Source organism: Sinohyriopsis cumingii, unplaced genomic scaffold, assembly GCF_028554795.1.
Source record: "Sinohyriopsis cumingii isolate HCF-2022 unplaced genomic scaffold, ASM2855479v2 utg000873l, whole genome shotgun sequence".
NCBI lineage: Eukaryota > Metazoa > Mollusca > Bivalvia > Unionida > Unionidae > Sinohyriopsis > Sinohyriopsis cumingii.
In genome coordinates, this window is record NW_028315938.1 from 2978532 (window position 1) to 3005100 (window position 26569).

The 26569-nt window shown below is 35.3% G+C and overlaps 2 protein-coding genes across 4 annotated transcripts in view; one reads left to right on the forward strand and one right to left on the reverse strand.

Annotated features, from left to right (window-relative positions):
* Nucleotides 1-26569, forward strand: part of LOC149773170 (matrilin-1-like) — a 160772-nt gene that overhangs the window by 89103 nt on the left and 45100 nt on the right. For 2 of the 3 annotated variants that reach the window (XM_089946731.1, XM_089946732.1), the window contains 3 exons: nucleotides 1518-1964; nucleotides 2897-3034; nucleotides 9096-15644. In XM_089946731.1, the coding sequence (XP_089802857.1) occupies nucleotides 1518-1964; nucleotides 2897-3034; nucleotides 9096-9706 (1196 nt within the window). In that variant the 3' untranslated portion in view covers nucleotides 9707-15644. Of the gene's footprint in view, nucleotides 1-1517; nucleotides 1965-2896; nucleotides 3035-9095; nucleotides 15645-26569 lie in introns of those variants that run through there. The other variant, XM_089946733.1, reaches the window with a different exon arrangement.
* Nucleotides 22981-26569, reverse strand: part of LOC149773171 (uncharacterized) — an 82437-nt gene continuing 78848 nt past the window's right edge. Inside the window, exon 9 of the mRNA XM_089946734.1 lies at nucleotides 22981-24654. Coding sequence (XP_089802860.1) covers nucleotides 24562-24654 — 93 coding nt within the window. The 3' untranslated portion in view covers nucleotides 22981-24561. The remainder of the gene's footprint in view (nucleotides 24655-26569) is intronic.

Genomic DNA, 26569 nt, shown 5'->3' on the forward strand with positions numbered 1-26569 from the left:
TATAATAAACTCAGCTTCCATCATGGTGAGCTAAACTGAGCGCATAGCAGCAATGTATCCTTGGGAGTAGATCACAGTTATAATGAGATCAACATCCATCTTTGATGAGGGGTGTAACAAGATAACCGGGTTGGATTTCGGATTTATAGCAGAACACTTTTTATGGTGATACAACTACAATGTGTATTGATGAATGACTCAAATGGAAAAAGAATTATGATTTAATAATTGCGTGTATAAGATCTAAATATTGGACAAAATCAACACAATCTGCACGAATTTAATAATGTAACATTATGTGAATACAAGTAAATGACCTTACATAGTACAAGGACAAAGGTTAATGATTTACAGTAATTTTACACGACTAAGAATGATGTGTTTTACTCAAACAGTAAAACTTATGTACTTTACTCCAGTAGTACAATTATGAAACGATGGGACAGATATCATACAAAGTATCTTAACACTCCCAAAGCACTGGGTATAACAAACAACCCCAATATTAGCCCACGGCTGAAATATAATATGTATGGAGTTACACAAAACAATCCATCCCTAGCATACGTGGCTACCAGTCACACTGGTCAATCAAGCCGTCAGCTACCAGTCACACTGGTCAATCAAGCAGTCAGCATTACAAAGTAGTCACCGACCACCGTTCAATTCCTTGGTCAATCAAGCAATCAGCGCCCACCAATCGGTCAGCAACGCTCGATCCACTGCTACTCAACCAGCAACACACTGTTCATTCAGCACTACGGTTGCTATGGTCAGCTTTACAGCTACTACGGTCAACTAACTATGGTCAGCTCTACATGTGGTACCTCGTCGACTCTGATCAGCTGAAATTAGATCTAATACATGTACTATGAATGACACGGGCATATACGATAACACGTAATGACGTTATATCCGGTAAGCTATACAAATTACATTATCGGCACAACATTACAAAGCAATAAACATGTTCAGAAGTGAACCTACCTGTGTCCGATAAGAATCCTATGGTACTAAACGTTTCTTAATAAAATGCAACTTTATTGCTAATATAGATCTCCTGTTAAGTCACATACAAGAATAGAAAATATTTGCATTACACTACGCAAGCCGGAGTCACATAGAAGATATACAAAAATAAATGTGGTAGTACAATAGTTATAACCTATAATATACATAGAAATACATAAATAACTCATGTGCGCTTGATGAATAAGTTTTCCTATCGAAAGCACTTCGCACGTGTGGCATAGGATGAGCCGAACTCACTGTTTCTAAATATTGTACAATATCCATAAATCACCCTCGGGTATTATTGTATACAAAAAACGAAACCCGAGTACATGTATTTAATAAATAAAGGGATTTATACAATTCCGTGACAAGGGAATGGACTTGGTAATATACATTGACTTTCACATAACTCTGTAAAGCTTTCTGTTTACGTTCTTTTGAACTGTTGGTATATGTCAAAAGACGTGAATTAATAATTTATCACTTATTTCCTTCCGTGACAGGCATATGTCACCCTCAACCTGCAGACATGATTTTTCTCCTGGACTCTTCAGTCAGTCAGACGGAGCAAAACTTCATGAAACAGCTTGACTTTTTATCCAATTTCACAGACCACGTCTTGATAGGTCCTAACGACACCCAAATCAGCGTCATCACGTTTTCCTCCGAGGCCCTTGTTGAGTTTAATTTGACTGCCCACGATAATAATGTAACTCTCAATGCAGCAATCAAGAGCATAAAATTCAGGCCAGGAATAACTCGAACGGACAAAGCTCTACAGAAAGCGAAAGAAATCGCTGTTAGTTCAAGACAAAGACGACGACCAAACGGAAAACGGGCAAGAGTGTTTGTTTTTGTAATCACTGACGGAATGTCAACATACAGAGAGAAAACAAAACAGGAAGCAGTGAATCTGAAGAAATTTAGTCCCGAAGGCATTGCTGCGATCGGTAAGTGTAAATCCAAGGTAAGGAATGCTACCATTCTAAATTTGACCAGTATGCGACACGTCAAGTATTTGCTAAATAAACCGGATACACTATGAAATCAAATCTAGTTATTAAAATCTGTTATCAATAGTTACACAGTGAAAGTGGGATAATTCATTGAATGTTACAGTTCCCATCAATAGTTACACAGTGAAAATGGGATAATTCATTGAATGTTACAGTTCCCATCAATAGTTACACAGTGAAAGTGGGATAATTCATTGAATGTTACAGTTCCTATCAATAGTTACACAGTGAAAGTGGGATAATTCATTGAATGTTACAGTTCCCATCAATAGTTACACAGTGAAAGTGGGATAATTCATTGAATGTTACAGTTCCCATCAATAGTTACACAGTGAAAGTGGGATAATTCATTGAATGTTACAGTTCCCATCAATAGTTACACAGTGAAAGTGGGATAATTCATTGAATGTTACAGTTCCCATCAATAGTTACACAGTGAAAGTGGGATAATTCATTGAATGTTACAGTTCCCAAGTCATTATTTCTTTAAAGTAAATGTGTTTATTATCAAGAAAAAAATACCTCAGTTGATATATCTCTGTTGGAAGAAGAACTATAAAGAAAGGGGTTTTGATCGTCCTACCTGGTACTTACCCACACAACATGACCATAAGTAAATGGTGTCTACTTATCCGCTAAATCAAAATGAATTGAATTCTAATAAAATCATTCATTTTTATTAAGATCACAACCACATAATTATTATGTCAAATAAAAATATTCCTAAGAATTATTAATTTTAAAATAGTCCAAAAATGACACCAGTCTTCATTTGTAGCAAACTCACTCGTTCAGTCTATCCCTCCACCGAAAATCAAAGTCGATGTATAATTTGTGAATCTTCCTTATTCTTTGTTAAATATCAGGTATTGGCCAGCAGGTGTCACACCAAGAGCTAAGGGATATTGCAACCTCCTCCTCCAGCTCCCCCTACGTGTTCTCTGTTGATAACTTCGACTCTTTGTACACCATGGTTACACAACTCGTCCACATAACATGCAAAGGTAAGACTTTACACGTTTTGAGGCGTGCTATGATATGTGACATCCGTGTAGTTTTAAACGTAAAACAAACGTGTTCCGTATTAATATATGTGACATCTCTATAGGACTAAGTTCTCTTTTGTATGTCAAACAATCTTGTTCACTGTTAAGAGAAACGAGTTCCATATGGGTCACAGTTTTGTTTTATATGTCAAACAAGCATGCTCACTGTTAAGAAAAATGAGTTCCATATGGGTCACAGTTTTGTTTTATATGTCAAACAAGCATGTTCACTGCTAAGATATGCGAATTCCATATGGGTCATAGTTACTGTTTTATATATCAAACAAGCATGTTCACTGTTAAGAGAAACGAATTCCATATGGGTCATAGTTCTGTTTTATATGTCAAACAAGCATGTTCACTGTTAAGATATGCGAATTCCATATGGGTCATAGTTTTGTTTTATATGTCAAACAAGCATGTTCACTGTTAAGATATGCGAATTCCATATGAGTCATAGTTCTGTTTTATAGGTCAAACAAGCATGTTCACTGTTAAGAGAAACGAGTTCCATATGGGTCATAGTTCTGTTTTATATGTCAAACAAGCATGTTCACTGTTAAGATATGCGAATTCCATATGGGTCATAGTTCTGTTTTATATGTCAAACAAGCATGTTTACTGTAAAGAGAAACGAATTCCATATGGGTCATAGTTCTGTTTTATATGTCAAACAAGCATGTTCACTGTTAAGATATGTGAATTCTGGTTATTTCTTAGTTCTAGTTTGTATGTAAAATGAGCGTATTCACTATTAAGATATACGGTTTTCCCAATAGGACTTGTGATTTGGATTTTTGTAACGTAGCTTTAACAATTTTTCAGTCATATCGCTACGATGTCTGCAATGTGGCAGTTTATAGTGATGTCTAGCACTGGGGCATCATGCCGCAGACATGTAGCATGATGTCCCACCCAGTCACATTATCATGACATCGGGCCGACCAGTCCTAACACTAACCTCTTAATGCTGAGCGCCAAGCGAGGCAGCTGTAAGTACCGTTTTTGTAAGTCTTTGGTATGACTCGGCCGGGGATCGAACCCACGACCTCCCACATCCGAGGCGGACGCTCTAACCACTAGGCCACCGGAGCGGTCCTATAGGACTTAGTTCTCTTTTATATGTATATAAATCGTGTTCACCTAATATTAGGATAAGCGAGTTATCTCTTGATCTTAGATTTGTTTTGTATGTAAAAAGTGTTAACTGTTAACATAAGCGAGCTCCATATAGGTCATAGCTTTGTTATTTATGTAGAAAAGATTGTTCGTTAGTAAGTTAAGCTACTTTCTTATTAGTCTTAGTTCTGTTTTGTTCATAAAGCAGATGCGCTCACTATTAAGATAGGAAACTTCTGTATAGGTCTTAGTTCTGTTTTACATGTAAAACAAGCGCGTTCACTATTAAAATATGCGACTTCCCAACAGGTCTTAGCTCTTTTTGTATGCAAAACAAGCTTGTTCGCTATTACGAATGAAACTTCTCTATAAGTGTTAATTGTGTTTTATATGTAAACAAGGTGAGTTCACTATTAAGTGGGGCCCCGAGTGGGTGAGTGGTCTAAAGCGCTCTCCGTTACGGATCACTGCCATCTCACCTGTCTGCGTGGGTTCGAGTCTCGGATTCGGCCAATGTCGGTATGTGAGAAAGCTTGCCAGTAGCTTCTCGAGCGTTGGTGGTTCGTTCTGGAGATTTGGTTCTTTCTGGGTATTTCCAAGGTTCTTCCTCCACCATTAATACTGGCCGCCATGTATAGCCTATCTTGTGCTGAAAAACGGCTTTAAAGCCTACAACAACAACAACAATCACAATCTCGTCTTAGTTCTGTTTATATGTAAAACAAGCGTGTTCACTATTTTCATCAAACCAAAGCTTGAGAAAACTCGATAATAAACGTTTGAAAATAAATCCTAAACCACACTACAATTTCGAAAAACAAAAATTGTATAGTCCTTCCCAAGTACGCGGCAGGTATGTATGTATGTATGTATGTATGTATGTATGAATGTATGTATGTATCTGGTGACTGGAGATCTCTGCCCATAACGAAGTCGGCCCATTACAGATTCGGACCATACAATTTTCATTACGAAATCAACCAAATCGGCCTTAACTTTGAACAATAAATACAAATAATTTAGTGTTATTGATCACTGAAATAGAAAGTAAAACTATTGCATGTTTTGATTTTTTATCAACAGTTTATTCGTTGAGTTAATTCAAGCGTACAACAACGTGGTCATGTAGCCTCATTCTTATTCTACAGTTTAATAATATATCTTAACCAAAGCAATTCAATCCTGGTTGAATGATCGGTACCGTAAATGTTTTCAAAAAAGTTCCATGCAAAAAAAGTGTTCATCCTGTAGACATGTACATTTAAATTGGACCAAGAAAAGAGGACATCGAATATTTACTGCTGATAATGAATTTATATAAATAAACTATTTAATTACTGTTAGACAGGTCAAATAAAGGGGGAAAGATACAACTTTAAAAAAATAAATACATAAGAATTAGACATGTTTGCTTTGTCTCCATGCTTATTTTTTAAAACAAAATATCTATTTAACTCAGTTAACATATACCATACAAGGACAGAGACGTTAGAATGCTGGAAAATATTTACTTTTGATACAAATAGTATGGGATGGTATTGTTTTCAGATTCACCCTTGTCAACAGATGTTTACAATTACAAGTAGATATGTTGTTTACAATCACAAGTAGACATGTTGTTTACAATCACAAGTAGACATGATGTTTACAATCACAAGTAGACATGTTGTTTACAATCACAAGTATACATGTTGTTTACAATCACAAGTAGACATGTTGTTTACAATCACAAGTAGACATGTTGTTTACAATCACAAGTAGACATGTTGTTTAGACATGTTGTTTACAATCACAAGTAGACATGTTGTTTACAATCACAAGTAGACATGTAGTGTCTTCAGCTCAATTAACAATTAATAAAGCGGAAGGACAATGACAGTTTCAAAATATTGATTATACGTCATTTAAGTTAATTAATCTGGAATTATGATTTTTCCCTATTATTTTATTGCAAACTAAATGATAATTCAAAGAAAAGTACAAAGTCTAAAAAGATATGGCAATTCAAAGAAACGTACAAAGACTAAAAATAAATTAGATGTCCATTTAATAAAGAACATTTCATCTACGTTAATATTATATAAATCGTGTGCAGAGTATGTAATTGGTCGTATACACACTGGGCCGAGTATGTAATTGGTCGTACATACATTGGGCCGAGTATGTAATTGGTCGTATACACATTGGGCCGAGTATGTAATTGGTCGTATACACATTGGGCCAAGTATGTAAGTGGTCGTATACACATTGAGCCAAGTATGTAATTGGTCGTATACACATTGGGAAGAGTAAATTAAATGCCGAGTTGCGTAGACCGAATGCATTATGGTCAAATAACGTTAATAGGTCGACTCTGCTATAGGCCGAAAGTAGTATCGGAATCATGTATGTATGTATGTATGTATGTATGTATGTATGTATGTATGTATGTATGTATGTATGTATGTGTGTGTGTGTGTGTGTGTAGGTAAGTAGGCAGTTTGGTAGGAAGATAGGTAGGTGTAGTGTATATAAACGCTTCCCACCCTATTTGTGCTAGTGTTTGAGTGTGAAGGTATTAATATAAACACTTCCTCCACTTTTCATTGGATTGTAGTTGGGTATTTGGATCGAAAGTGTTAAGTTTCGAACGTAATAAAAAGAGGTGCTGGAATGTGTGTGTGTGTGTGTGTGTGTGTGTGTGTGGTAATAAAAACTTGTGTGCTGGAATGTATGAGTGTACGATGGATCGTAATCAAGTAGCATTTGCTGGATTGTAATGGTGTGCGATTGATCATAATCGAGAAGCGGGTGCTGGATTGCTGGGGTAGGTGATGGATTATAACCAAAACAATGTTAGCATTACATTTCCCTCAATAAATGTTTTCGACATGGAAACGGCCTACAACAATCCCCAGTATAACACATTTCCTGTTGGTTTTATAATACCATTGATATTTTACACTTATGGGTGATGTTAACATAGGATTGGCAATTTTAACAGAATTAAAATGTAAACCTGCAGCAATGTTAAATTCACGTAGACTCAGTAACTGTATGGCTACATATTACCATTCCAAATGTTAAACCTATGAATCGTTTTAACATAGAATTTCCCGTTTGGCTCTCAAGGGTCTCCCAGGATAGTAGTTTTACCAAGGGATTGAGAGACATACGGAAATTAGCTTTACGCCTCTGTTTAATATATCTAACCGGCTCTAGGCACTACCATGAGTTGCTGAAATTTTGGCTCTAACTTTGTCTCCATCTTTTGAACCGTCTGTATATGGGGAATTAGGGCTATGATGGGATACTCTGATTTCATTGAACTCAGTCTAAAATAAGAGGATTTGCTAAGGACATTTGGAAGGCCCATAAGGTCAGACTTTTTGTTTTGATAATAACAATAGTACTTGGGAATACAGAATTTTGTAATTCTTCTGAACACTCATATTTTGTGCTTTTAAAGGAGGACAAATTTATATGCCAAATGATGGATTGATGCTTGGTTTATGAGCGTCCAAGATTTGGTATTTGTGCTTGATGACCACATCACATTTGGGATACGGTGAGCAAAAGGATAATTGGTTGATATATTGAGCAGCCAATTTCGTTTTCCTGGGATACAGTGATAGTTTGATTGCACTGTTATAGAAGCTTTCTGATGGGAAGTCCTAAATGTACCAAAATACAGCCTAAGTTCCGAGTTGGATATGTAAATTTAATCCGAGGAGCAGACGTGTTTAGTTGATGACACAAACTAACTTCCTGAGGGTTAGATTTCCTATTCTGTCCACATACGTAGGGAAGAATATTTTATTGACGAAAACATATTACAGTCTGGAACGTTTGTACGCAAATTGCGCCTTTTAATGTATTTGTCACTCATTTGACGAAAACATATTACAGTCTGGAACGTTTGTACGCAAATTGCGCCTTTTAATGTATTTGTCACTCATTTGACGAAAACATATTACAGTCTGGAATGTTTGTACGCAAATTGCGCATTTTAATGTATTCATCACTCATTTGACGAAAACATATTACAGTCTGGAACGTTTGTACGCAAATTGCGCCTTTTAATGTATTCGTCACTCATTTGACGAAAACATATTACAGTCTGGAACGTTTGTACGCAAATTGCGCCTTTTAATGTATTCATCACTCATTTGACGAAAACATATTACAGTCTGGAACGTTTGTACGCAAATTGCGCCTTTTAATGTATTCATCACTCATTTGACGAAAACATATTACAGTCTGGAACGTTTGTACGCAAATTGCGCCTTTTAATGTATTCATCACTCATTTGACAAAAACATATTACAGTCTGGAACGTTTGTACGCAAATTGCGCCTTTTAATGTATTCATCACTCATTTGACGAAAACATATTACAGTCTGGAACGTTTGTACGCAAATTGCGCCTTTTAATGTATTCGTCACTCATTTGACGAAAACATATTACAGTCTGGAACGTTTGTACGCAAATTGCGCCTTTTAATGTATTCGTCACTCATTTGACGAAAATATATTACAGTCTGGAACGTTTGTACGCAAATTGAGCCTTTTAATGTATTCATCACTCATATGACGTCACAAAGATTATCTATCCATGTATTAACATAAATATATCTAGCACAGAGAAATTAAATTTGGGTTACACAGCATACAATATAACCATTTTGATTTTCATCTTACGTACATCAATTCCTTATTTTACTATATGCTTTATCTGCTGAGTAAACCGCAATTTACTTATTAACATTCACGTCGCTTTATGTTCATTGTTTGGTTGTTTAAGTGTCGTTTTCCTTGGAAACCGTAGGTCATGTAGCGCTTAGGCTACTCGCAAAGTAGTGTCGTGCGGCCCTATATTTAGGTATGTACTTTTATCCTGCTCTGTTTTGTCTTTGAACCAGAATGCTCTCACTCGGCCGTGTCGGATGTAATTCTGATGATTGATGAGTCCGTGAACACGTCAAATATAGAGTATTTCGATGGCTTCTCGGGACTCCGGAACTCTGCCTCAAACCTTATCCGACTCATGGACACTCTCGGGAGCGAGATCAATAACACCCACATTAGCCTGACCTCATTCTCTAGCACTGTTCGTACGTACGTTAATTTTTCGGATCATCTATCAAGATCAGAGCTTCTTCTTAAAATTTCCAAGATATCACATACAGAAGATATCATCAGCAACATTTCTGCAGCTCTTCACTATATTAATATGCATGGATTCAATATGGCGCACGGTGGACGCCTAGGAGCGAGGAAATTCTTTGTTATTTTTACAAATGGTGGGTACAATCTTGAAGCTGCATTCGAGCTAGAGAGGAAGAGTGTTCTTGAAAAAGGAGTCAAAATAATCGCGGTTGGGGTCGGTTCCAATATTGATGTTGACGACCTACAAGAAATAGCATCAAGTCCATACCACGTGATTGTCGAGACAGAGGAGTTTACTAATAACCTCGATGTTCTAGAGAGAGAATTTGTATACGACGCTTGCGACCTGGATTTTATTGATTAGAGAATTCGTATACGATGAGTCCGACCTGGATTCTAGTGAGTAGAGATTTGCATACGATGCCTGCGACCTATATTTTATTACGAAATTTCTCACTTTGTAAAACTTTCTCTGTATTTGTTTCTTTATTTCACCATAATGCTCACTGGTCTTATCAATAAATACTCGTGATATTTTTCAATGAAAAGAATAGCTGAGTCCCTGTCTAGTGTATACATCACTTATGGTCTTGGAAAAGAAAGATTATATTTGTATATGCTGCAGTGATATTGCTTCGTTTTGAGTGGGTTCAAATGTGTTCAACCATTTATTCAAAACACAAGTTATGTATATTGAATTTGCATTGTTTTTTATTTTTATTATTATTTATAACAAGTTATGTGGTAATGTATAATTTTATGAAGTAGCTGAACTTGTCTAAAATAAGTGACAGTTTGTAAATAAGATTGCTTTTTTGTTTTGTTTTGTTTTTGTTTTTATTTTTTGGGGAGGGTGTTGTTGTTTTTTTCCCTCTGAGTGAGGATTATTATCTTAAGCTGAGGTAAGGACATTTGTAATTTTTCACAGACCGAGTCATTGATGATTGTCGCATAGCCAGACCGAGTCATTGACGATTGTCATCACATAGCCAGACAGAGTCATTGATGATTGTCATCACATAGCCAGACCGAGTCATTGAATATTGTCACAGGCTTGATTATCATTTTAGACCCTCTAATTATAGCCAGACCGAGTCATTGATGATTGTCACATAGCCAGACCGAATCATTGACGATTGTCATCACATAGCCAGACCGAGTCATTGATGATTGTCATCACATAGCCAGACCGAGTCATTGACGATTGTCATCACATAGCCAGACCGAGTCATTGATGATTGTCACAGGCTTGATTATCATTTTAGACCTTCTAATTATAGCCAGACCGAGTCATTCACGATTGTCACACGCTTGATTACCATTTTAGTAACAGACCTTCTAATTATAGGTAAGATTGTCCTAGTACATTGAACGTTTGGCCCTCATCCGGGTTTTATTTTGTATCCTACTCCTTGTATAAATCATGTTTATTTGAAAATTATTCATTCATGCCATATTATCTGACCGGAATAATTTTTATTAATGTCGTTTTAGATTTGATTTGGGCTGAAAGATAACAAATAGAGATAACAAAGGTGATGCGGCTCTTGGGCCATCGAAAATACGCACTTGCGGCCCTCAGGGTGGTTTCAGTTTGAGACCCCTGCTTTAAATCATATATTGCCTTCTCCCTTGAGAACTGTCTTCGTGGGCACTACACTCCACCAACTTATACTGTAGGAGAACAGTTCTCTTGGAGGAAAACAATTAGAAGCAGGCCTATATAACCCCATGCCTCCAACAGATATAAAATAAAACTTTCTGTACAAATTATATGCATGATAATTAGATACATATTGACGAAAACATCTGGATTATTTTTCACAATGTGTCCTGATGTTGTCTTTCAATATTTCTTGTGATAATATGCTTATCTTAAAACACTCACCACGTCTAAAGCGGTTTCCCTGGACTATAAATATCTCATTTAATTTTTTATTTCATGTTTTTTTAAAATAAAATTTCCCCAAGTTCCTGGATAAAAGTATTCATTCTGTTCGACATTGAAATGTAGAACACTAATTTGCTATCTGTCACAACGTAAATAATGGAGTACAGCTACATTACATTGAATTAAGCTGCTTACATAGGTGTGATAGGGATATTTCAAGAGTTTAACGTAGACACGACAACGTCGGCAACATATAGTGTATTTGTCTACAAGTTTGGATAAAATTAATTTGTAATAAAAGCTGGGTTACAAAATCATATACAAGAGAAAAAAAAAAGTCTTGCTTAGTTTATGTCCTACATCAAAAAGATGTACCGCAATGCTTTTGAAAAGATGCTGATTTACATATTATATTTAATACCGATAACAAAATCGGCAGCATAGAACCTAATAGCACAATGCTTAAAACAGAATGGTGTGAGGAAAAACGAAATGACATGTTTGCCGCGTGCAAATCTGTATTTTGCTAATTGCACTGTATATTTTCGAGATCTCGTACAAGTTACGAGACCAATCTACTAATTCACAAAAACATCAAAATAATGGAGAACAAAGTTACTTTTAAAAGTATCAAATGGTGACGCAGTAAATAAGGTATCTGTTTGGTGATGGAGTATTAGTAGTGTTATATCTAACATTAATCTGATAGCATTCATAAGTGATTAAATTTGACATAAATACGACACAGTTGATAGGAATGGCTAAATTGGACATAAATCTAACACATACAGATAATTAATTAGGTGTAGATTATTCTCTTGATGCTTAATACAGTTTTTAAATGTTTGCAAAGAGCTTTATTTAGGGTATATTTTTATGATCCTGGTAATTCAGTTGTTACATAAATATACGCGGTTTTGGGAACAATTAAACGGAAGAAAATAAAATAAAATACAAAATAAACTGAACGGACACAATTCTTAACTTAAGAACCAACGTAAACAGTACACAAGCAATCGAGAAAAATGTTTGTATGTGCTCCATAAAGGAATGGAAGTCAATAATTGCTACATCATGTAAAGTCTTTATTTATGTCATCAGAGATGCTTTTTGTTTTAAGATATTGGTGTTAAATATTTAGATGTTTGGATAAGGGGCAGTACGAGATCATGTTGTAGCGGCGAGTAATTTGTTCTCGGATTACAGACGTTTTATCGCTGAAAAGCTTTTCTCCATTTTCGATATTGAGTCCCTTCACAGCCATATTCTCAAAGTTCGTGTTGTCGACGGAGTCAAACTACAATGAAAGACAATTTGACTAACCACATATTCATTATGTCTGTAACAATTCTTTGTCAATAAACTTTACCTTATCAATCCCATATCACATTTCGCTTGTCACAGTTCGACATGTTCAGATTAAATCAAATTATTGCAAGAGTTACCAGATTGTAGTTCAACATTATTAGATCATACTTTGTGCAATCGCACATAAATATATTAGGACCGAATTTCTGAGCAAAGTTATTAAAATTGAAATTTTCATTAAATCGTATTAAAGTAATCTTTTCCTTAAATTATATTGAAAGTAATTTTCCACTAAAATATATTGAGAGTAATTTTATTTATTTCTGTATTACAACTGTATCCTATTTGCGCGCCCTTACGAGCAAGTGCAAAACCCCCAAGTGCTATACAGTTCTATTGTTTCTAGAAGTCAGCAAAATCAACACTCGGTAACTTGTGCATGTGCTGAACAAGCAAATTCCTAAAATCTCCCTTGATCGAGTAAGATACGAGATTCACGCGTTTCTTGAAACGAACAGGCTGATGCGGCAGAATTGTCTGTCTGATGACGCACTCAGACACGGACGGTTCAGTAGAAAAGAGATGGGAGCCTCGTTCTGATTCGAAATTAACGAACACAAGCATCTTGATGAATGACCATATTTGGCCATGGGCATACGTTCAAAAATTGAGTATAAATTGAGAACAAGCTTGTGCAAATCAGTTCGTTCTTTGAGAATCAGAAAGAGTCTGTCTCTCCTTACAGTCGATCCCGACGTACCTCATTCCCCAAGATGTAACCGTATCCACACCGTTACGATTGACACCCTATGTGAAGAGAGCCTGAACTATTTCTTCTCTCTCCCTCTCTCTAACCATTGGCAAGGACATTTCTTAACTTATGAGTATTTCCTTCTCATAGCTATAATTAAGAAGAAAGTTATGCTACTAAACCCTCATCATAACAATAGGTGGACGAATAGCATTGAAAAAGTTGTCACTCCGCAACGAGCAGACAACCCTTCTGTGATTTTCGAACTTTTCGCACACAAGAAGGGTCGGTTCTGAAACATTAGCACCATGAACATCACAACACGAACGAACACAATTACTACTGAGACGATTTCCAGCATAAAATATATACATCGCCAGTGAGAATTCTTCTTGCAGTATCACCTGAAATTCCCAACATGTCGATTGCATACTATACATAGTCCAGCCCCGAATTCGAGCTACCTACAACCCAGGCTGAAATACATATATCCATGCCATAAACAGATTTTCAGGTGTCCAACAGCGACTTCTCCGCCAGGCCCCAAGTCAACGACAGTCACATTGATAGTTTCCAGTGAGAGTGACTTGAACTTTTGCAATTTGAACGCTTTCTATATTACAGACAATGCGTGTAAAAAAAAAAATTATTTAAACAAAATATAAAATCAAACAAAGTGAAAGAATTAAAAATAACTTACAGTGCATGAATTAATAGAATATTATCAGATATTGTACTTAAATTTCACATTAATCCGAAAACTGTCTAAAGGTATTCCGAATGAAGGTTGATAATGTGTTTATGTGCTACATGCTAGCACCACTAAAGAATCACAGTTCTAAATCTGAATGTTATTTTACTTCAGGGTAATCCGTTAAAAGTAGAATATCACTTCAGTCCTTAAAGATTCACATAATCTAAAAGAATAATTTTAACATTCCAATCCTTGAATAAATTCATATAATCCGATAGGGGATTGTACTGTACTGATACGTGTTTAATACTTCTGCATGTTTACGGAGCAAACGTGAAATGGTTTCTACACTAGGATGATCGTGCCTGATTTACTAAATAATTTCGACCCAGTGAATCATGAAATATAGTGTAATTAATTGGTAGGATTAGGTGTTATAACCCTTGAATGGTTTAAATCAAATCAAAGTAATGAACATCAAATGTGTCAGTGTTAATAGTACACAATCTAAATTTTCAGCAAGATCATGTGGTGTACATCAAGGTAGTATTTCAAGGCCTATTCTATTTTGATATTATGCGAATCATATGGCAACTAGCATAGATTTTGATTGTAAGAAGATGACAATGATATCATGCTTTCACATCAGCATCCTGATTAAACATAGAAAACATCACGCAACCTTTGCTCATATAAAACAATATATCGTTACATTTAGGTAAGACAGAATGCAAACCATTTGTCTCGAAACGTAACACAAAGCGTCAGGGCATTCACGATAACTTGAAATGAATCAATTTTAACAAGTGTATTGATTAATTAGGTCTCCATATAGATAGCTTACCTGAATGCATAGTCATTAGTAAGATATAAAATGTCATTGTTAAAGTTGTTCCTTAGACAAGTCAATGTTTATCACTGAAGTCTAGAAAAACAATATGGTGTGCTCTAATACAGTATAATTTCGAATAATCCTGTTTTGCGGTATGTCTCCTTGGTACAGTTCTCAAAAACAAATTACTCAGAATAAAATTGTAAGATTTATAAGTAACCTTGATCCTAGATCAAGCATCTGACACAATGGCCGTGAAAATGTGGGAATGCTAAAATTGGAAATAGGGAAATACAGTTGATACTAAATCGTGATCATACATTTTTTATGAGAAAAAAACCCATCATATATGACCAAAAATTTGTACAAATTAGCGATCACAACCATTTGCAACAAGGAGCAGAAAATTTAATTATGTTAAACCCCGTATTAATAGCATAGCCTCGACGACTTTCTTCAATAACACAATAAATGACGGAACCTATTAGGCAATTGTATCAAAAGCATTTCAAATACAGATCGGTTCAAACTGGCTGTTAAGTCGTACCGTTTAAAACAGAGCAAATCAGTAGAACAGAACAGTGATTTTTTTTAATAGAATGAATTCTTTTGGTGGTACCTTTCAATTCTGAAATCAGCTTTTAAATTTGTGCCGTTTATAATTTCCTCGCTTATTCAAATATATCATGTATGTATACATCACAATTGTTTATGATGCCTGTATAATTTAATGTGTCAATGTTATTTAATTGTTATATGCATCAACTGTATTACTGTTTCTTATATAATGCTCCTACTTTAATAGAATAATAAATGCTCAAAAAGACGCAATGGAATGTCACATTCATTTCGTTTTGAGTGCAGTAGGAAGAATTTCATATCTGTTGGAAATGTCGAAGAAACAATTTCGCGATATTTATCAAGTCTTATAACCGATGACACGTGTCATGTAATTTGGATTTGTAGAACTAAGTAAGTACATTGGAGGAGATTCAAGAGGCAAGTATATTTGTTGACATTATTATTACAAGCTAAAGAAGACATGTTTCTGTCCTGTCACTTGCATGCTCGTTATTGGAGAGACATAGTCACCCCACCTATGTACTTGACCTGGCTTCAGTCACTAGCCTAAAATTGTATCAAATACGTTAAACGGGGAAACGTGCAACGCAGCTGCTGTGACGGTCATTTAGCCAATAAAAATATGATTTCTTCGGCATCTGGGCTTATTGGATCTGAGGTTCTTAAGCTTCTACCAAAACCTTCAGGTGCATTATTTTTTTTCGAATTTAGTGTTTTGGCTCATTTATAAAATGGTACGTCTTTAAAAGATATGAGATAGCCGATGGCCTCAATTCGCTTTTCTGTGCTAGTTTTATTGACCCCAGAGAGCACTGGTCATAGTTTGAACCATTCTATTTGTGAAAATTTACGAACATTCTTCGAAATAATTCTTTAAATGATCATCGGGGCCCCGAGTGGCCGAGTAGTCTAAAGCGCTCACCGTTCCGGATCACTGCCATCTCACCTCTGTCTGCGTGGGTTCGAGTCCAAGGCTCGGCTAGCGTGGGTACGTGGGAAAGCCTGCCAGTAGGTTCTCGTGGGTCGGTGGTTCTTCCCTGGGTTTTCCAGGGTTCTTCCTCCACCAGTTATACTGGCCGCCTTGTATAGCCTATCTTGTGCTGAAAAATGGCGTTAAACCCTAGAACAACAACAACATCATTTAAATGATCATGATGGTATTTCCAATATTGTACCTCTCACGTTTGTTGTGGACACCGTAAATACTACTTTCATTCGTTTGCTTGTTCAAAACTTTCATTTGAGACTCCGTATACTCGTCAACATCGTTATCTTTATTATCTCTATTAACAAGTGGACGAAACAGCTTGTTTAGTTCGTCCCACAAACTAATCTAATAAACCAAAAGCTAAAGTGTCTGCTACATCAGCCTACGTTGTTTTTTTCAAACTAGTTCCTAATACACGATATTTTTACACACTTGTCGTGCAGTATGAGGCCGTATAGTATGAAAAAATACTGCACGATTTTGACAATTTAAACTTAATGGACAAATAATGAGCATATAATAATATGTGAAACATGCAGACTCTGTATAAAAGCGGTTAAATTCATTGAGTGATACAATTATAGGACCGCAATAAAGTCTGCATAGTTCAACCTCCCTAGCAACTGTGTTTCGTTTATTACCATTATACCATGTCATTGGTCTGCCTCATTAATTATTTTATTCACTGTAGAACCGCTGTTTCACTACTGAAAACTCCGAAGTCTCAAAGTGCTTGTGTAGAGCTAGATATCACTTATACCATTTTTAATGCTGACATGTGCTCAACCTTATCACTGTACAGTCGCTAGCAAGGAAATGTGACAGGCAGAGTTTGCCAGTCGACATATTTGTTTCGTTAGTGGATTCAGTCTGCCAAATCTGATTGGTCCAGTATTGTCATTTGGTATTTAATAAAATTATGGGTACATGGAGGGGTGACTGACAGTACTTTCCAGATAATTTCTGAACGAAGTATCGAAATATGCACAGCCTGAGATTGGAGACGGAAAACGAAGGTGATATAAATGATGCTTTTTGAAAAGATCGTACAGCTGAGGAATAAGAAAATATTGACTTTCAAGACGGACACTTCATTGTGACTAAAACCGCCGAGCTAGAAAAAAAATTCATTCAACAAAGACACAAGTGAGTGTGGGACTCAAATTCAGTAATAAACTTGAGTGCAATGCTGTACCTTGCGATCACATTGATGCAGTACCCTGTGATATCCTCGATGTTGCACGGCATGACCACTTCTCTGCTACAACTACAATGGAAGGTGATGCCGTGCGTGTACCTTACCGTTCTATTAGCGAAAGCAATGACGTTCATTCACGTGTACCTTGCCTCTTTACTAACTTTACTGCTCAACGTGAGACCGTGCGTGTACCACATTACGGATATCATCCATGCATGTGCAAACTACTCCTGTACCACACCAGCTCATCGAAATGAGCCAGTGAATGAAGAATACGCGTTCCCTGTGGCTTTACTTGCGAACTTGAAAGTCAATTCCAAACTTTCAAAGAGAAATGGCCTAAATATCTTATATACCTACATCCGAACAATTAGCAAGAACTGGACTTGTCTACTCGAGAGAAAGAGATAAAGTCAAGTGTTTCAACTGTGGTGTGTCACTTCACGAATGGGAGCAGAAAGACTGCTTGCCTGGAATATGCTCCATGGTCTCCGCGCTGTCACCACATTCCATTGGTCTAACCCAAGTAATATGTTTCTACGCTACTTTCTTACAATGTCGTTTAAAAAACCAGATTGGCTAGGACTCAAACGTTGGACATTACCGTTTACTCACTGGAGCTTATCATTTAAGCCAAATCTGAAAAGTAATATTAAGGATTGCTATGAGAATTGCCAGAGAAGATCAACAAGGATGTCTGGACCAGTCTTGCAAGAGAAAATCTCAATTTGTGAATGTACAACATTTGTTAAATAAATTCAAAGGAGGAAAGAGAAAGAAGTCAACAAAGAAATTAGATCCCTCAAGTGATCGAGAACCTGTTCCTGAGAATATACATCATTAAAGAGCTTAGATTACAAAGATTCATTGACATTCTTGAAACAAACCCTCACTGATACAGAGCAAAAGTTAGTCTCTACTTAAACTGTGCGACAAAACTGTTAATAACTAAGGACATTCAGAAGAGTGGATATAGAAGCTTACCATCATGCCACAACCTTTATCAGAAACGTGGATATAGAAGCTTGCCATCATGCCGCAACCATTATCAGAGATGATGCTACAGATTACATGAAAAGAAGTCAATGACATTATTCACATATTGGAGGCTTAACAAAACCTCTTACAATATTTTCTCAATGAATTTTGAACACAATGTTGTTTGTATGTGTTTGTGACTGTTTCTCGCATTTCGTTTATCAGCAGATTCATTATGGACTATTTACGAACAGTTCCTGCAAAGACATCATGACCACTGCACCTTTAAATGTGCACGAGTTACTCGTACTGTTAAAGGTTTGTGCTTTCATATCATTTCCAACATTATGACACCTATTACAACCCATTATAAATTTAAATCCATTGTTGTCATAGACCGCATCATTGTACAACGTGACAAAGTTGTCCAATGAGGAGCACAATGCAAATTCATAAAATGGGATTTGAATAGCAGCATTTTTACAACTGTATAACATGTTTGTAAAGATATTAAAAGCATATTTTCAACAAAGAAAATGATATTGTTTTTATACATCCCTATCATATAATAAAACAGAATGAATGACATGCTGTAGGTACTCATTCTCATTTACAAACTGCAGCTTTTCTTCATAAAGTCTAACCTTGGGTATGGACAATATTCTGTGGTTCAAAATATGTGTATAGTCTTTCTTGAATGCGAAATGCTCACATGGTATGGTGGTGGCGATCTAGGATAAAAATGGGAAATCCTATGTTAAAATCTTTTTGTCTTATTTTGCATATGATCATTATGTGGTGGTTCTCAGTGGTCAACATAGGGTATACTATGTTTTAAATGTTTATAGATTTAAAATGATGGGGTTGACTAGGGACAATACAGGAAATGCAATGTTAAAAATGTCCTTAGAATTAACCTGTGTGAGTCTCCCCAGGGACAAAATGGAAATGGAATGTTAAAACTACACTTAATATGCAACACGGTGTTTAGAATGACCAGCACTTAGTTATCTACTATCCCGCACCCAGTTATCAACCATCCGATGCCCAGTCAGGTATTATTCACCACCCCCACACTTACTAACACACCAAATTTACTATTCAACATGTCGTTTTTGAGTGACAAACACCCATTCATCTGCAACCCAAAAGTCAGGACTGATTACACACAGGCAAACACACTTACCTACTTTGTTCCAAAATGAACAAAATGTGAGCTATGAAGAGACATAAGAGTTAAATTTGTCACATTGTCAAACTATGTCAAAATTTGGCATGAAACCAATGATTTGCTGTAATATAGTGGCATTTTCTGTTCAAGTTTGCAATGAGAGAAATATGATAGGAATATGCACAGACACACACTGTTATCAGTCAATGTCTTAAACTATGTAACAGAAAGAAAGAAAGCGAACCCAACAAGTTAGGTTAAAGCAGCAAACAATTTTATGTCCCTTGAATACAAAGTGAAAATTCAGAAGACGCTTACAGTATTGTGAATTAAATCCCAAATAATTATAAATGTTCTTTCAATAGTCCAAAAGTAAAGAATGTTATAAATTAATTCCAATAGTCTTGCTTTTGTTTTTGTTGTTGTAGGGTTTAATGCCATTTTCAGCATATTATAGGCTAGACATGGCGGCCAGTATTAATGGTGTAGGAGGAACCCGGAAAATCCCCGGAAAGAACCACCGACCCTCCAGAAGCTACTGGCAAGCTTTCTCACATACCCACATTGGTCGAATCCGAGACTCAAACCTATGCAGACAGAGGTGAGATGGCAGTGATCTGTAACGGAGAGTACTTTAGACCACTCGGCCACTTGGGGTCCCCCAATAGTCTTGAATGTGCTGATATTGCAATAATTTTGAACGTGTTGATGCACCAATAGTCTTGATGTTTCACAGTGATATAATCCATAAGTCTTTGAATGAGTTCTCAAAAATTCCAATGTAGTGTTTTAGTCCAAAAAAAAGTCAATAAGCACTTTATAATTCCAATGAATAATGTAAATAAATAATTCTTCTCAATTTATAATAGAACACAACTAAAATTAATTTCATGGACTGATCTTAAGATAGGAATGAATAATCACTTACCTAGTCTCCATCATATACAGACTGTAAAAGTCCATTGCTTTTCAGCTGAAATGTTTCTTGATGACACTTAAGGTGCAGAGCATACATCAATCAGGATTGAATAGACTTTGGTTTAACACAATCAGTATTATATTTTAAGACAACAATTTTTGTATTTAATTTGAGATGAGTAAATGTGCATGCATGACCTGTGACTTTTACTATAATGAAAACATTCCAAAATATTGCAAACAAGTTCACTTCCAGAATATTAGGTCATAATCATGGCTTGGTCTTAAACTCAATTCAAGTAAACATCTTAAAAAACATGACAATAGTCAGGCAGGCCAAAACTTTACCCTCAATCATGGACAAAGGTCAAGCAAACAATAAAAATTAAATATACATGAGAACACAAACAGACACACACTAACACACATGGAGCAAAAGAAGAGAAAAACGTATCCGAGCTTACACATATACACATAAATTTAAATAGGTATTCAACAGGATGGAAAGAAGGACAATCACATCCTTAGCTATGTGAAATAGTTTTCTCTTTCAGTCCAAAACGTTTTAAAACATATTTGTATCCAGTGGGATGTTCAATGTCCAGCCAAATATCTACAGTAGTGATTCCCAACCTTTCTGAGTATGTGGATCCCTTCTTAACTTTAACAAAATACTGCAGACCCCTAATAGCTATAATTTTAGGCTTCTTCGGAATAATTCAGCAGTCCCCAGAGGGTATGTGGCTCACAGATTAGGAACTGCTGGTCTACAGTCCATATTTTATTTTGTTAAGATTTTATTCTTAACACACATGACTTATTTTGGGTTCCATTCCACCTCTCTGTTTAACCAGCAAAATGAAAACTCGATCAAAGATTCAACATAACACAATCTTGGGTCCAATATCATAAACAGAAATCAATGTGTCAAGATCAATTCATCTGATTAAGTTAAAAAATCAATGTGTCATCAAGACCACATCATCTGAATAAATTAGATATCAATGTGTCAAGATCAATTCATCTGATTACATTAGATACCAATATGCTGTTGTTATGTATATTTAATTTAATTTATATTTGATTTAATTGTTTGTTTGTCAGTTTTAATTTTTTTAATTATTCCATTACATGTTATATTAATGAAATTTTGTATAATGGAATTTGACATTTTCTAGAAATTAGTTTGACCTGACTGTTTTATTGTAAACACCTAATATATGAACTTTGTTTCTTAATGCTGACCTAGTTCCTGACCTTGATTCAGATTTAGTAAGAGTTCAAGTAAACAACTTTTTTTACATTTTTTTATTGTGAGATTTATAGGGTGAAATCAAGGTTGTACTGGTGTACGTGACTTTAGACATGTGAATAGCTTCTATTTCAAAGTTCTGGTTTTACCGGAATTGTTCAGTAGTCAGACTTAATAGTGATGTATTGAGAAATAATTATAGTCTGGGTTTTAAACAACTGGCTGTTCATTTTTGTTGTGACAACTGGAGTTAAATTTTAATTGTTCTTCAAACTATTTGGATTCTAAGAGAACAATTCTTTTCTCTTGGACAAAGACATTTATTGAAATTTTACGCAGAATTCAAAACTGGAATATTATTTTCTGTGGTTCAACAAAGAACTGAAGACACATCAGTGCTATACTGGTTACAGTATATGTCATTGCTTTCCATTTTGGGTTTTCATTGGGACTCGAACTCAAATTCATTAGAACTTTTTATTACCAGGACTTCTAATTGTTAATTCTTGGATTATTTTTTGATTTGATTCTTAAAACCATAAGTTCTTTTTTTCATTTTTACCTTGTTTTACAAAGGAAATAAATTATTTGATAAATTTTACAAAGCTTGTTGTCTTCACTTCTTTTATGTTACAGTTTAAAAGAGTCTAAACATGTAACACTGTCAAGATCACTTCATCTGATTACATTAGATACCAATATGCTGTCAAGATCACTTCATCTGATTACATTAGATACCAATATGCTGTCAAGATCACTTCATCTGATTACATTAGATACCAATATACTGTCAAGATCACTTCATCTGATTACATTAGATACCAATATGCTGTCAAGATCACTTCATCTAATTACATTAGATACCAATATACTGTCAAGATCACTTCATCTGATTACATTAGATACCAATATGCTGTCAAGATCAATTCATCTGATTACATTAGATACCAATATGCTGTCAATACCATTTCGTCTGATTACATTAGATACCAATATGCTGTCAAGATCACTTCATCTGATTACATTAGATACCAATATGCTGTCAAGACCATTTCATTGGATTACAGTTTCGTAACATATAGCCACAGGTGAATTCTTTGATGACTTTGCCATGTTGTTTGTAATTTTTGTAAAAGGTCCATGACTTGCATAACAAAGTCATTGATAATATCAGAATCTAAAATGAAATAGGAGAGTTATAAATGAGTGTTTTTATTTTTAAGATCTGATAAATTACATTACTTATGAACCCTGTAGGCTGCCATGGTTTTAAGCTCTGTGAATTTATGCAACTCTCTTGACATATTTTGAAGCCATGCATACCCATCAAAAAGCAACACACACACACACACATATTTACACACATACATACATACATACACACACACACATGCATACATACATACATATATGGGTTCCAAATGCATTAAATTACAACAAATTTACCATACCAAAATTTTAATATAGCTGGAACATTTATAAAACAAAAATATGTATTGACATTTCAAATGTACATTACAAGCAAAATATATGACAAATTACTTGACAGTACAAATTGATATAATGTAAAAAAATAAAACTGAAATTCTGGGATCATCAATTATAATGGTCCTTTGCACCAACACGAAGGATAGTGCTCAATAATTGTATTTTGTAAATAGAAAGGCATGCTATGCATTCTACCCCAATGAGGAATATGACGGAGATGAAGGATCCAAGCCAAAATAGACTTCAGATTTTAAGTCATGTAGAATTAGAATTCAGTTACAAATCCATTACATTGCCAGGGGAAGTAAAACCAAATAAACAAGTATGAGGTATGATTTCAAATTTTCATAAAATAATACCCAACTCTTCATATAGACATTAATACCATACATCACAAACTAATACCACACATCACAAACTAATACCACACATCACAAACTAGTAAGACACATGACACACTAGTAAGATGCATGTCAATTTATCAGATATATCAATAAAATTTGATTTGGATTAATTTGCCTTGAAAACAATTTTGAAGAATACTTGTGTTGTCACAAAAATTAATAAGACTGAGTACCTCATCTAACACATCAAATAATTTGGACAAGAAATGTAACACTAGTATGAATTCGCCAGGAACTGAGTAAATATACACAAATGTTATCTTTCAAATAAGAAAAAGTAAATTTACCTGAATGATCCAAATAATTCAACATGTATCTATCAAAATGTAATATCTACTTGAATTACCAGAACTATATATATATATACTGTCAAGAAAAACATCAACCAATCCAAGCAACCATGCATACATATCTATTAACAGGAAAAAACATTTTATATCCAACCAATCCGAATCATTCCATTTTATATCCAGCCAATCCAAATCATTCCATTTTATATCCAGCCAATCCAAATCATTCCATTTTATATCCAGCCAATCCAATTCATTCCATTTTATAATCAGCCAATCCAAATCATTCCAGATGTTACAAATACATAATTTTGTTACATACTGAGGAGGAATAAAATAAATGGAGATGGATGCTATCAAAACAATTTGCTGCAAATTTGTCCAAATAGTTCCAAAAGATGCATCTATACATCTATGAATTTACAACACACTGCACCATTATTTCAAGAGAATACAGTAAGGATTGCAGAATGTTTATCTTGCAGACCATCCTCCATCCATAGTCAAAACCGAACCTGTCATCTGATCTGCTGCACGAGAACAAAGAAACAGTACAAGCTCTGCAACCTGAAAAAAAATATTTTAAGGGTAAACTAAAGAAATACATCAAGATGATTGCTCAAACAATCAATTAAAATAGAATTTTCATCAAATTCTCAGTCTTATTCTACTCATGAAAGTTGTAATGAGGAAAAATAAACAATGGCAAAGGCTTCTGTATGTTTTACAACCACTCGCTGTAACTTTAAACAATAACAAAGGTCTCTGTATGTTTTACAACCACTCTCTATAACTTTAAACAATGACAAAGACTTATGTATGTTTTATGGCCACTTTCTGTAACTTTAAACAATGAAATAGCTTTTGTATGTTTTACAACCACTCTCTCCTCTAACTTTAAACAATGACAAAGGCTTCTGTATGTTTTACAACCACTCTCTGTAACTTTAAACAATGACAAAGGCTTCTGTATGTTTTACAACCACTCTCTGTAACTTTAAACAATGACATAGGCTTCTGTATGTTTTACAACCACTCTCTGTAACTTTAAACAATGACAAAAGCTTTTGCATGTTTTTACAACCACTCTCTGTAACTTTAAACAATGACAAAGGTCTCTGTATGTTTTACAACCACTCTCTGTAACTTTCTGCAGACCAAACAATTAGAATAATATGCTTCATTTGAGATTAAATGCAGTCTCTGTGTTTAATAGCTTCTCATATTTTATTTGCATATATATATTAGGCTTAATGACATGTCAGTACCATATAAAATAAGCTGATTTTGTTGTTGTGGGCTGAATGCCATTTTTCAGCACATGATAGGCTATACATGGCAACCAGTATGTAAAAGTTATTTTGGAAGAAGAACCTGGGAAAACCGATGAAGAACCATCAAGCAACAGGAAACTACTGGCAATCTTTCTTGCACAACCACATTGACTGAGTCCATGATTTGAACCCAGGTCAACATTAGTGACCCATATAAAAAAGTAATCTTAGAACACTCTACCAGCTGGGGCCCCTATAAAATAAGTAATCTTAGAACACTCAGTCATCTGGGACCCCTATTTAAAAAAAGTAATCTTAGAACACTCTACCACCTTGGGCCCCTATAAAATAAGTAATCTTAGAACACTCTACTACCTGGGACCCCTATAAAAAGTAATCCTAGAACACTCTACCACCTGGGACCCCTATAAAAAAGTAATCTTAGAACACTCTACCACCTGGGACCCCTATAAAAAAGTAATCTTAGAACACTCTACCAACTGGGACCCCTATAAGATAAGTAATCTAGAACACTCAGCCACCTGGGACCCCTATAAAATAATCCATCTTAGAACATTCAGTCACCTGGACCCCGTATAAAATAAGTAATCTTCCATTCAGACATGAGTGACTGACTGGTGGCTATAATGACAGCTTTATCTGCCATTACCCTTCATACCAATATGACTAGGCAACCAAAGGAGCCTGTTTAGTGTGACTAGGCAACCAAAAGAGCATGTTTTCCAGATTATATGGCAGAAAACATTATTCTTTAAGCTCTGGGATATTAACTACTTCTCAAATAAGTGTGGAAAGGGTTTGATTTTTTTTTCAAGGCTTGAGAGGTTTCAAAGTAACCCAAAAACTTTAGTATGGCTGAAATTTCTGCAGTAAAAATGGTAGCTTTAGGTTAGAGATAATGGGTTAGGAAAAATGGCTTTATCCAATAAGCAGATTCAGGTAGAGCCCTAATGTATTGCAACTGTAAGCCAACCAATAATGAATTATATTTCAAACCAGCTAACTACATGTACTGGGTATTTCGATGAATTTATTCTTAAGAAGGAAAAAAAAAATTGTTTTAATAAAATAACTTTCTTCAATAATACTTACCCAATCTTAATACCTTAGGAGTACAACCATTACTGCACAAATTCAGCCCTTCCTAGTTAACTTTTAGCTATAAAAAAAGCTAAAATGTGTGTGCC